Raw genomic sequence first — 14063 nt, forward strand, 5'->3', positions numbered from 1 at the left:
ATATATATATACATATAAATATGTATATATATATTTATGTATATATATTTATATGCAAAGTAGACCACTTGGAAAAAAGAAACTAACGATGCAGAGCGCTTTCGTATATTATATCGTGCAAAAAGTACTTTTTGCACTGGATGTAATAAACGAAAGTGCTCTACTTCGTTAGTTCCTTTTTTCCAAGTGGTCTACTTTGCGTAAGTGAACACACGTACACGTGTTCTTATTAGCATATATATATATATAATTATATATATATATCTATATATATACATATAGATATATATATACATATAAATATATATGATCACATGAAGAATCTAAACTTCGACATGGTAACAATTCTTTATGTGGGCTATCCTAAGGTGACAATTCTTCATGTGGGCCATACTGGGTTTCCGATTCTTCAGTTGTATAAACTGATGACAATAAGTATTACCCTCATTCAACCTAATTTTTATTCCACTGTTGATATTCGGCATACTAGGGTGACACTTCTTTAGGTGGGATTCCATGAGGTGACGATTCTTCCTGTGGGCGTTTTGGGGTGACAATTCATGTGACCCTATATATATATATATATATGTATGTATATATATATATATATATATATATACATATATATATATATATATATATGTGTGTGTGTGTGTGTGTATTCACCTTGGTCTTTGGATCACGTGTTGGAGTCGTGATCGACAGCTATTTCCTTCCCGGAAGAGAGCTCAGAGCTCGTATGACCGATCTATGGCTAATGCTATGACCTTACACTCACACACACACACACCCAACTCCCCGCCCACGAGAGTTGGAGTAACGACTCGAGGCGCAGCGATACTGAATTAATTTCAGCCCTGGGCAGGATTCGAACCCAGTACCCCTGGTACCACCGTGCTGAGAGTCTGAACCTCTACCAACTGCGCCACCGAGTGTGTTGTGTGTGTGTACTGTATATATGCATATATATATAATTCTGCATGTCGTAAAATGGAAAAGATCCATATATACATATAAGAACATAACACAAGAATGAAGGAGACTGCAAGAGACCATAAGGCCTACACTAGGCAACCCCCTATCCACACCACCTGTCATCCCCATCCATAAAGTTGTCTAATCATTTCTTAAAACAACTGATAGTTTCAGCGCTTATTACATGGTTACTAAGTTTATTCCATTCGTCGACTACCCTATTAGTAAACCAATTCCTTTTTAAATCTAAATTAGTCCAGTTTATAACCATGACTGCGAGTCCTGCCCTGTTGTTTTAATATAATGACCTTGTTTGCATCATCCTTGTTAAAGCCTTTAATCCACTTGAACACCTCTATTAGATAACCCCGCACTTTGCGTCTTTCCAGAGAGTATAAGTTAAGGTGCCTAAACCTCTCCTCGTAAGGTAAATTTCTGAATTCATGTATCATTTTGGTCATTCTTCTCTGTACTGATTCTAATGAATTGGTGTTCATTAATTCTGTAGGACGGAGACCAAAAATGTACCGCATAGTTAAAGGATGGGTCTAACTATATATATATATATATATATATATATATGTATATATATATATATATATATATATATATATGTATATATATGCTATTTATATTTACTGCACAAAGGTGGCTTTATGAGCGGAACGTTTCCTATCCCTGCATTCTGTCAGTCGCTCATTAAATTGTCTACGCACAAGTTACGGTTCTTTTACAACCGTATTTCTCATGTATATAATCCAAACTCAATCCTATGAATATGTAACTTGGCCTTATCAAAATGTTAAAATTTCTATATTAAGATTTTGTACATTTCTAATTTTAATGCAGTTTCTATGTCTACATTACCGAATATTTCAAAGTTCAAACTACTTGAAGTACCTAGTCACTACCAGTCAAGAAGTTGCCGGCGTGTAGGGTACTAAAGCAACTCGAATGTTTAGTTGGCCAAATTTCGGTGCTAGCAGCCCCCGAAACATCTCAAATATTTTGAAATACGCTTAGTTCAGTTTCCCATAACACTCAAGTTTCTCGATTTAGAATTTACATTATATCCTAACTGTTCTCCTGTTTATCATTAATCAATAATCACATAGGTATTTCACTAATATTGATAAATAATAACTCCTATAGTACATACTAGCTGTATCACTCCACCCTCTAGTAATCTGGCCCCGAATCAATATGGAAATGGATCAGATAGAACCTCTAAATCGATACCCAAAGAAAATTGCAAGGGGGACAAAGAAGCCAGGGAGACATTGCTATCCTGTGCACTGCCAATGCAACCACGTATTGCGAATTTAATGGTCACATTGCTTGCGTGCTAAGTCTTCAACTAATAAATTCTGCATAAACAAATGCGGTCGTGATATTACATTTTCTCCGAACCCTTTCCCCCATAGATACTTTTTCGCAGTGCCCTTGGACAAGACTGAATAGGAAAACAAATAGACGCCGATTCAGCTGTATATGGTTTGTAAAGTTAGACATAGCATTCGGAAGGTGTTTCACGACCTTCTTCGATCCTATATAAAGAAAATTAGATTGCTTATATGAGGGCGTTTGTCTTTTGTTTATAGAGCGACGCTGTAGACCTCAAATTGTTTTTATTGTATCTATTGACGTCAATGTGAAAATGGCGTCCAACGATGAAGAATTGTGTACCAGTTACGCAGATTTCGCTGTAGTATGTTCCTTTATCGAAAAATTTGGAGAAAAAACGGGGTTAAACCTCCCAAATATAGAAGAGCTACAGACGATGCTGGAGGACCAAGAAAATGGTGAGTAGAACGAGTGATGAGAGGCTACATTTAAGACGTGTGTGACGGAGGGAAGTCAGGCAGCATCAAACTAGACTTCAGTTATGGTCTTACTTCGTTATTCCAAATTTAAACTGTTAGCTGACGTTGCCAGCTTAAACACAGATGCTATGGTTGATGCCAATGCTTATAGAATAATATAGAATCCATGACTGTAGTATTCAATGGTCTCTATGACGAAGAAATTGTACAAAGCTTCGACCCACCCCCTACTGTAAAGACAACAAGACATTTACGTATTGTGAAACGCAGTGCAGCTGTGCATAACATCTTGCTAGTAGTTCTGAATCTTATCGTTTGTATCTGTTATTATTTACTCAGTAGCAGTGAAAGAGCACTTTCATTTATAGGTGACATCATAATTACCAAATAATTCTATGTTTTATGTGACAAGTACAAACATTGGGTCATTGTAACTTTCCCATTAGATGCAAACCTAATGTTTTGGTTATTAATAATTCTAAGCATTATTGTATAAATAGGAAGAAATATCGAACAGTTAGAGTGAGGTATATAATAGTTGTAATTTTTCATTAGTTGTAATTGGGACTGTAGTGCAAATGATTGTATTGTTTATGACCCTGAAGTGGAATGTTTTTGACCTTCAAATTAGTGTTGACTATAGTCAAGGGAATGATAGTAAGTTCAAAGAAAGGTTTTCCAAGTATGATTTTATTGTTCTTAGGTGGATAAATTGCAGTAGCCAGTATTAATATAATAAGGATATTGTTAGGTCACTTGTTTTTCTGCTGTTTAGATTATATTGCAAAAGACCGGGGTTATCAAATGTATTTTAGGTGTATGAACAGTTATGATGTTACACTTTAGGTTATTGATTTCAGGTTATACTTTGGTTTTGCAAGAAGTTTGGAATATTTGCCCAGATGGCAGTTTTGTCGATGACTAGTGTGGAGGTTATATATACCCATGAGAAAATTCACTCTTAGTAGACATGATATGCATACATTATTTGGAATTGTTTTATAATATATATGTATACCTAGGTATAATATTACTTAACTTTGTTGCTGTTGCACCTGTCATATGATTGGGTATTAAATTGCAGTGTCATGTTTATCATAAGTTTTCTTAATTATTTGGATAGGTATTTTTAGGTTAGGATGGGATAATTATTGTGAAATAATTGCTGGATTTTTTAAACTACTACTGAACTGGCAATAATACTAATAGAATATTTTGCATCACATACATGGCAGTGGCGATACTGTTGTCATTAGTGTTGTTGTTGTCTCGTGTGTTATAAGAGTATATGTTTAATGTTTTTCCATGTACTGGCACGACAGTTAATTCATACAAGTTGCTCATCACGACTTTATCAGAGAAATTAAACCTCGTACATGTTGAGTGACATGATGCGCTCACCATGAATTTAGATGGAAGTGAAATTTCATTTGTTGTTACATGTTAAGTTTGGGCCACATCCACTGTGGCAGATAGTGTCTGCTATTAATTGAATTAAAATAATATTAAGATAATGAGAAGTATGAACGGACATGAGAAATCATATTTTTATTTCAAATTACATGTCACTCTAAGTATAATCCATTGAAGCCCAGTTTGTTTTGGGCCGCATTCATCATGGCAAATAGATTCATTGAAGCTAGTTGATGCCATCATGCTTATTGATACATAATTCTGTGGGCTCTGTTCCAGAACCATTCATACACATTTTTCACTTCTTTCTTTTTGCATTTCAAAGATTAATTTTGATGTGGAATGGTTAGGTTAGGTTAGGAGCTATTGGACAATGAAGGTGTCGTGTTGAATATCCATGTTTACATGATTATGGAATTTTACCAATCTGTGTGACACATGCCAAGTAATTCCTTCATAGTAAATAACAGGTGAATAGTGAAATATAGAACCAGGTAATAAGATTGAGTACTTTTTTATTGTAGTTATAGTATGTGGTTATACTTAATGCTAACCAAACTACTGTCATTTGGGAATCTAACAGATATACACTGGTGAGTGAAAACATCATCTGGGCCACTGAAATCCTTGTCAACATTCAGGCTCCCATGCTTGAGAAGGGGCCTGTACAAATTCTAGATTAATGATATTGTGTACATAAGGCATCCTTATTACTAGAAATATAGTGTTAATTAAGAATAGCTAAGTACTTCTATGTTTCTTTAGTGACACTTTTCTGATGCATATAAACTTCATACGGGAGTTAATTATATTGAATGTAATTCAGGATTTAGAGGGTATGTTATCAGCTAAATTTACAATCATCTCCCTTCCATGACCTGTTAGGATGGGAAATTTTAAAACATTTTGGTTTCCTTTAGATTTGTTGATAATATATCTTAGTCTACACATTACAATTGTCTGAAGTGTCTTGATATGTTTTTGTGCAGGTAGTATTTTGCAAGGTTCAACTGATGTTAGCAATCTTTCACTGGGAGGTAAAACAAGTGTAGCACCAGTGTAGTACTCATCTGGGTTCTTCAGATGAGTGGACAGGTTACTGAAAATAAGTTTATATAGCATATGGTGGTGTATTTTAGTGCAACATAATTTTGTGAGGTATGACCATTGTTGGTAGTGGGGAGAGAGAACATATATATTGTCAGTCGTGCATAATGTAGTTAGAATTGGGTTTTGTGGCTTAAGGTTAGTACAGATAACTTTTTTTTATGTGGTGGTTCCTGGAAGTCTTTTAATGCAACTTTTTTTTATTTTTTATTATGAAGGGATCATAATATGGTTTTAGTTCTTGATCACTGAGAGCTACAATGAAAATACTGTAGTAATAAAACACCCAAAATTTTTGATTCAGTTATATTTGATGTTGCCAAGTAGTTTTGCAGGTGCTAATATTTCTGACACCTGGTGGTGAAGCAACTTCAGCCAATTGTGGTGGACTGATGTTCAAAAAATAGAACATGTCAAATTGTTATGTTTTCATTAATTAGACATAATGATGCAGAAGCCTCATTGGCTTCAACATGATGGGAAGAAATGTCAAGCATTATACTGCCACAGTTATCTCTCAGTTGTTTAACTGGTGCTACTATAACGTGAGGTCTACCTCCCGTTAGTTGTACAATTTGATGTCTACCATTTCCATACATTTATTTGTGATAAACACATAATTTGTACATATCCAAGGAATGACTTGGATAATTGGATTTCTAATTGCATTCATATTAAAGAAAGAAAGGTAAAAATAAACATGTTATATATTTCCATACATTTATTCTAGCGATACACACTTCGTACATCTTCTAAGAATGACACAAATAGGTCAGGTTAGGTCAGATCACGTGAGGTCACATGGTCAGGTCACGTTTTTGATGTATTTGGGCAGGTCACATGTTTGATGGACAGGTGCGGCGAGCGTCCCGGAGGAACATGGGTCACACGGTAGGCCTCAGGTTGCACCTGGATAGGCAATATATGGCGGTAGACCTCTCACTATAGTAGCACCGTTTAGCTAACCTCGCATGCAAGTCAAAAGTGCAATAAATTCACTTTACAGTCAATATCAAAAGAACACAACCATATTGAATAATGAGGTCTACTTGTGCAGTAGAACAACACATACTTATACAATATCTGATTTATATTTTATTTCTTAGCCATTGCTTGAAATATACTGACTGCACAGGGTCTGCTGTTGAAGTTTGGAATAAAACTTTTAAGTGTACAGGGGGCCCTTGAGTTATGATGGAGTTGCATTCCTATGCAACGTCATAAACTGATTTTTGGCGTAGGTCAGAATCAGCCTAAGTGAGAGCCTTCTATGGTGATTGCTTTATTTTTCTTTGGTGCACTACCATCAGAAGAGTGTATTTTATGCTTGGGAGCTGTAATGAAGGGCAAACCTCTACCCTCCACCCAAAAAGAGGTAAAAAAAAAATGAATAAAAGAAAAAGCCAATTAGAATTTGTCATCCAAAATTATGCTTCCTTCTTTGGTTTGTCACGTGACGATGTATTCTTCCTCTTCACTTACTAACTAGTTCTTTGTCTTGTAAAAAAAAAAAGCATCAGCAAAGGTGTATATATAAGAACACGGGAATATTGGTCAGTCATAACTCACTGGGCAAGCAGGTTAGAATGTCCATACTTGTAACGGAGGTTGAGATGATGGTGGTTTGAACCCTGCTGCAAGCAAGAAGGACCAAGGGTATGGTTCATTTAATTCCTTGCAACAAAGTCCTCTGTAAAGGACATCATCTTAGCTTCCTGATAGGTGGAGTTTCATGATGTTAAAAGGAACCATCAGTTAATAAGATTAACCCAAATTAGTGTGTGGCTACTTTTAGGTTCATTGTAGGTAACATGTATTAATGGAGCCTGAAATGTTACCTAAATCTATTTCATAAATGAGTGGATTGGGTGGGGGTCAGTGTATGGTGAAGTGGTGAGGGTGAACCAGCTTTGGAAGAACTGTGTCTTGCACTGGTGTGTTTGACTGAAGAGGTTTGGCACAGTACAAGGTGATCCTTCATCCCAGGTGCTGAAATAAAAGGGCCGGGTGAAAGGGTCTTGGTGTAGGTGTGTTTTTGTTGCTACACTCCCATGTAAGGGAGATTACATCCTTTGTATATGTATGTTTTAAAATTATTCTAAGAAATTGTGTGTTGGTTGGGTATCCCATTTTATTCCCAGTTTGTCAGGGTTAGTGTTATCGTTAATTTAGAATTCATGGCACATGCTCATAATTATCACATAAGGAAAATATTTACATGGTTGATATTTTAGGATGTTGTTGAGCCATAGATAGTCGTAGATTTTAATTAAGCATTATTTTTTGAGTGAAACATTATCTTCGGTCATTAAAGAATAATGCATGACTGGTGGATAGGAATGTCACTTAAAGACTTCAAATATTGACAGCATAAATTTTTGCAGTCAGCACCCCCATAATTAGGGAAGTGGGTACAGAAAATGTAACAATGTCAGTCACCTGTGAATGATGGTCTTGCTAGATGAGTACAAAAGTCTCCCTGTCTTGTGTCTTCAGTATCCATCAACACACCCACCTCTGTCAGGATATGAAATCCTAAGTAGGGGGTCAGAAAATCCGTAGTTGAGGAAAACTTACGGAATTAACAGAATTAGGGTTCTGAAATGTAATTGAGTCCCAGAAATGGATTATACACATCCTCAGCTCTCTCTCCGTCTCTCTCTCCCTGTAAGTTATTGATTAATCAAAACTTATATGAAAATTCTAATTGATTATAATTTCATTGTTACTTATTATAAGTTCCCAGTTTAATTTGCTTTGAAGGTTTTGAGAATATTAATGTAACAGATTATCTGAAACTGAATTAGTCATTCCCCAAAATGGAATTTGCTCTTTTTTGAAATGGACAATTGGAGGCCCTACCTAAAGGAGCTGACACCCTAACCACAGACTAAGACCAAGATCTTTCCTTGTTAACTTCAAATTGTATTTCCTCCACAATGTCACACTTATGAAAGCAGACTACCAGGTACTGCTCCTGTCCTCCTACTACAGTAAACTGGTGACACAGAAATAATCCTACACTAATAGAACACAGACAGTAAGAAGTCTGTATATATATATATATATATATATATATATATATATATATATATATATATATATATATATATACACACACACACACAAAGGATGTTTGGGAGAAAATTGACACTTTTGGAAAGAAAATAAAAACATCAATCTTGCTAAAAATTGATGTATTCCCAAAATTCATTCAAAGTGCATCTCTTAGAGGATCTTTTGCCAAATACAGCTCACTTAAAGAAGCTATCCTGAGCCTCCTCCACAGCCTCCAGGCAGGACCTGAACCTGCACCATGCGGCCTTCAAGGTGTCCTTCGAGAGACGCCTTAACACCAGTTTGATCCTGGCAATCAAGCTTGTCCTTGTTGTTGCAGGCAGTACAATTGCTATCTTTTTCAACTGCACTCCACACATAATAGTCCTTGGGGTTGCAATCAGGCGAGTGGGGAGGAGGGGGGCAGATGTTGGGACTGGTGAAATTGTAGAAGTTCTCATTCAGCTACTTCTGGGTTTTCCTGGAAGTGTGACATAGGGTTGAATCCTGCTGCCACACATATGGTCTTCCCGCAACCACTGTCTCCACCCAGTGCTTGACAACAGTAGACAGCAACTCAGTATAGCCATCTGAAGTGAGTGTGAGTCCCTCTTCAAAGATGTGGGGTGGCATGATGTGGCCTTCGCTGGAAACCCATCCAAAGACCATCACAGTTTAAGGGAACTTGGTCTTCATGAAGCATGGGACTTTGTGTGGACTGTAGGCTAGCCATGTGTTATTCTGCATGTCGTGCAGTCAGTCCTGGCAGAAATTCTTCTTGTCTGAGAAGAACCAGAGTATCCCCAGGACAACTGGGTGTTTGACCTTGTTGAGGAGTTTCTTGGCTTTTGTAAAGTGGTTCTCTTGTGTCTCGGAGGCGAGTAGTTGGCCCTTTTGCTTCTTATATGAGGAGTAGCGAAGATCCTTGTTCAGTGCTTTCTTCATGGTTGCCACTCTGACGCATATCTCTCTCGCTAATATCTGCATTGCCTTGCCTGGATCTTGCCGCACTTTTGTTTTTCAGTTTCTCGACAAATTTCATTGTGCGGACAAAATCAGAACACCTGCTATGATCCGTTGTGCTAGCCACTGTTTCCACATCTCCGTCACAATTCTCCAACTCACATCTCACAGCTGAATTTTTTAATCCGGCATGAATCATGATGATGCAGGTCTCTCTTCCAGTATTCCAGTGCTTTCCAGTCATCCATGCTCTCTAGCTCTCACACCCACCAATAGTACACTGAATCAGTTATCCGTTGCACTTTACCACTATTAAATCCTTCAAATGGTTCTGAAATGACAGAAGTTAAAAAAATTATCAAATTAATCCTGAACACCCTGTATATAAGAGGGTAAATAAACAAGTTCATTGATTTAAAAGAAATAATTGTGTATTTAAGTGAAGTGAGCAAACACTACGTGTTTATTTTTCAATATAGTTACCATCCTCTCATTAAATCCGTCTCTGAAGAACTCAGCAGAATCTGGTAACCATATCTTTATAGGATTTTTAGCTTGCAAATTTTCGAGGCAGGCTCCTTTAAATGATTCCATGAGTGTTGGAAAAGGGAAGAACTCTGATGGAGCAATATCTGGACTGTAAGACAGGTGTTGTAACACTTCCCATCAGAATTCTTGAATCGCCTCCTTTGCAGCTCTCGCAGAATGTGATGGTGAAAGAGGATTCGACCATGTAAATTTTCTTGCTTTTTTTTAACCAGTGTTGCCCTCAGTTTCTTTAAAACTCCTTCATAGTAAGGTCCATTAACATTTGAGTTTCACCAAGAATTAAGTGTTTGCTCTTCTCAAAACTGCTAATTTCCATGGTTCATGAAAACAAGTTTAAGAGAATCCTCAATGTAGGAGTCACTGCATAACAGATTGCAAGTAACTGACAGCAAGCTAAGGCTTCTGTGATGCTTGTTAGGGTGTTTTGTCTTGTCCTCACCAGTTTGGGTTCAAACAATAGCAGTATTCTGTGAACTCTGTGATCTCCCCTCATATAATGGTGGGCAAAAGCTAGGTTTGCTTTTTTAACCTGTGGATGAAACTATGTTGAAATTAATGGTAGCCCGATTCCTCATATATGATGATTGTGATGCTGTGTAGGAGGCATGCTAGGAAAAAGTATATATCAAAAGGTTTGAGTGGTGTGGTGTGGCATCTCGTAGCTTTATGTGAAATGTATTGTTGGGATTAAATCGCATCTCATGCATGGATTATTTTGTCAACAGTCATTTGGCTTTATATGACCTTGATAAGAACTAGAAATACTTGTTGAAAGGAATCTTTTATTAGATTAAATAAAAGTTTATCACCTGACTAGAACATCTACACACAGGAACTAAAATCCTCTCCATAGAACAGCACATGAGAATGATAGGCAATGTTTAGTGCAGGGGTTCGCAGAGTATTTGATATTGACCCCCAGGGGTTGATGGTACCAGCCAAGGCCAAATCACTAACCCTCCTATGAACAAACAACCAAGACACCTCGTATTGATTTTGCATCAGTGATTTTTTTTGTTTTTTTTCTCCTTGAATTAAAAGTTAGGAGTCAATAGAAAATTTGAAACTTCATTGGGGGTTGACAAGTTGAAAAGTTTAAGAATCCCTGGTTTAGTCTTTAGCCATCAAATCTTTCTCTTCCATCCTTTGACATAACACAGGCGCAACCAACTAGGGGGTGGGAGGATCTGGCAGCATACTACTTAACCACTTCAGTACGAGTCAAAATCTTGCACGCAGCATTGGCTGCTGTATGTACAATTCATCACGCTACTCGCATTATAAAATATAAAGGCACTGCTGTATTACTTGTTCTCTTTTATTCAGAAAATGTGATCAAACCAGTTTACTGAATCTATGAGTAACTCGTGTACAATTACAAAAAATTATATATAATCAAGATGCTGACACCGGCATCCTTGTGTACCTAACCTACAACAGCCTACCGCTTGCACCTAGCAACACATCAATACAAAAGCATATACTATCAAACCTTGCCCAATACAACTTCACCATGCATGAAATTCACATTTACACAAATGGGTAAATATCCCAGCATTTGCCGAACATGACCGTGATTTACAATATTACGATTTGAATAATCTGCTGGTTTGTGTTGTGCACCAGTGTCTGGAGAAGGTCTGTGAACCTAACCAATTTTTTCCCATAAGACCTGTTATTCACCCAACACAAATTTTGTTCTGCATGACAGGCTGAGGAACCTAACACTCGTGTTCAGTGGAAAAAATACACGGGAGCGACGAGCGATTTCGCTCGGGAAAGTTCCATTGTCGCTCTCCCAAATCCAATAGGGGGAGTGATCCCCCACAAAAAAATCGCTCCTGCGGCAAGATTCAACGTTTTTCATGCATTATCCATCATTTGGCAATCCCTGAATCCCATCACCATTGATGAAAGGATCAGAGCAAACACAACTTACCCGTGATCAATTATTGCATTTTCAATCGATATCATAAATGCAACGCATCAATCAAATTTAATTTGTTGATGTACGTACATATGTGTACGCGGTATAGCTGCTAGAGTTCAATGGCTTACCTAGCCTAGCTTCCTATCAGCTGCATGCACGCGTATACTAGTACATGTTCACTGGACTCTACATGACTATCGTGCTACATAATGTCGCTAGTTGCGAATTGCATGGTACCTGTATGCAGGGAAGTTCATTGGTTGCCTGCAGCTAGCTGCCCCATCAACGCGCCAACTACATGTACATGTATGAGTAATGAGTTAGCCTTCCAATAGTTTGAAGGAAATCGAACCTGCAAAAACATGGCTCTGGAAGTATCAAAAATGGCTCTGGTGAAATTTAAAAAAATTAAAAATGGCTCTGGAGAGAAAAAAAAGTATTTTTTTCCCTCCTCGTGTTGGGTGAATTCTGATTGTATTCATTTGGGTCATTTCCCAGTACCCATTTGTGGAAGTTATTTACCTAGGCAAGATGAAATCTGGTTTCATCTGCAGCTAAATTTTTAGATTAAGATTGTAATCTTAGAACAAAATCCATAGAGATTGTCATATAGAAAAAGTTACTTGAAGAAGTTGTATTTTTATAAAGCATGTGGACTCCCAAAGCTGTATAAAATTGGCATTAGATAAAAATCTGAAGGATGTCTTTGTAGGAAAGGGTGAAGGTCAGTGAAATTAGTAGAATTGTAAGGCAATGTACATAAATAATTTTGGGTCATTTTTGTTCTCGTGCAACATATCATACAAGATAGATTATAAGGAGTGAATGAGTCTTATTATACATTAAGTAATTTTTGGTCATTTTTGTTTTCCCAAACACTTTTTTCTTGTATATATATATATATATGTATATATATATATATATATATATATATATACATATGTATATATATATATATATATATATATATATATATATATATATATAGATATATATATATATGTATATGTATCTATATGTATGTATATATGTATATATATATGTATATATATATGTATATGTATATATGTACATATATATATATATATGTATATATATGTATATATATGTATATATATATGTATATATATATATATATATATACATATACATATGTATGTATATGTATATATATGTATATATATGTATATATGTATATATATATATATATGTATATATATATATATATATATATTTACAGCCTCTGGTAAAGTTTAGTTAGGCTAACCTAACCTAACCTAATCTTGTCAACCACTTTGGGTTTGCCTGCTGCACAGCCATATGGCTTGCCTTGGTGTCCGTAAAACAAAAATTATCCATGATTTTAGTTAATTTGAATGCAAGAGGAAATCAAGCTAATTTTTCTTGTTTCTTTTTTTACAGTTTCTCCTATGCTTGCTCAGCTCTTCACGAAGCTATTACGTAGAGCAAATAAATCAGTTAAAAGTGACCGTTGGGAAAGAGGGCTTCAACGCTTTGCACATGGATATGCCAACAAAGATGGATGGGAACTAGAAAGATTTGGATTTAAGAAAGCAAAGCTAGAAGTCAAGATCAGAGTTTTGAAGGTAAGTGCATGCATAGCTATGATTTCATATTACTTGTGTATATTTGTGGGTGGAGGTAAAATGTAGATTGAGAGAAGTAAGTAAATGCCTTAGGGGGGGATTAAAAAGTGTCATGAGAAATAGGCATCTGGGAGTAGATATAAAGAGGAAATTATATGAAGAGGTGTTTGTGCTGATGACACTGCAAAGGCAGAAAGGAGGTTTGAATGGGTTTGAGATGAAATGTCTAAGAAGGGGAGGGGTTACGATACTGGATGAATTAAGAAGCGAGGTGGAGAGTGGGGGATGGAAAAGGAAATGGTAGATGGGCTGATGAAAGAGTATTGGGATGGTTTGGACACATGGAAAGAATAAGTGATGAAAGATTAGTAAATGAGGTTTGGAAGGCAGAGGTAGATAGAGTGGACTTGAGGGGAGAACTGAAGATGAGATGGATAGATGGGGGTGAAAGGGGCTTTGAGTAAGAGGAGAATGTCTTTTGAGCAAGGAAGGGAGAAGGCAGGAGATGGGGTGAGTGTAGAATGGCTGTATATAGATGATACTGTGATGCAAAGAAGAGAGGGGATGGGGGAGTAAGGAGTGGTTGTGTGAATAAAATTTTGATGCAGCTCGAAGGGATTTCTCACTGCGTTTATTTTC

The 14063-nt window shown here is 36.6% G+C and overlaps 1 protein-coding gene across 3 annotated transcripts in view; it reads left to right on the forward strand.

The window, feature by feature from the left end:
• Positions 1–2601: 2601 nt before the first annotated feature.
• The window catches only part of LOC143039515 (uncharacterized), an 83852-nt gene continuing 72390 nt past the window's right edge, over positions 2602–14063 (forward strand). For all 3 annotated transcript variants that reach the window (XM_076209671.1, XM_076209672.1, XM_076209673.1), the window contains exons 1-2: positions 2602–2777; positions 13240–13424. In XM_076209671.1, coding sequence (XP_076065786.1) covers positions 2633–2777; positions 13240–13424 — 330 coding nt within the window. In that variant the 5' untranslated portion in view covers positions 2602–2632. The remainder of the gene's footprint in view (positions 2778–13239; positions 13425–14063) is intronic.

The sequence above is a fragment of the Oratosquilla oratoria genome, chromosome 26 (genome assembly GCF_046742065.1).
Source record: "Oratosquilla oratoria isolate Oo_2021 chromosome 26, ASM4674206v1, whole genome shotgun sequence".
Classification (NCBI taxonomy): Eukaryota; Metazoa; Arthropoda; class Malacostraca; order Stomatopoda; family Squillidae; genus Oratosquilla; species Oratosquilla oratoria.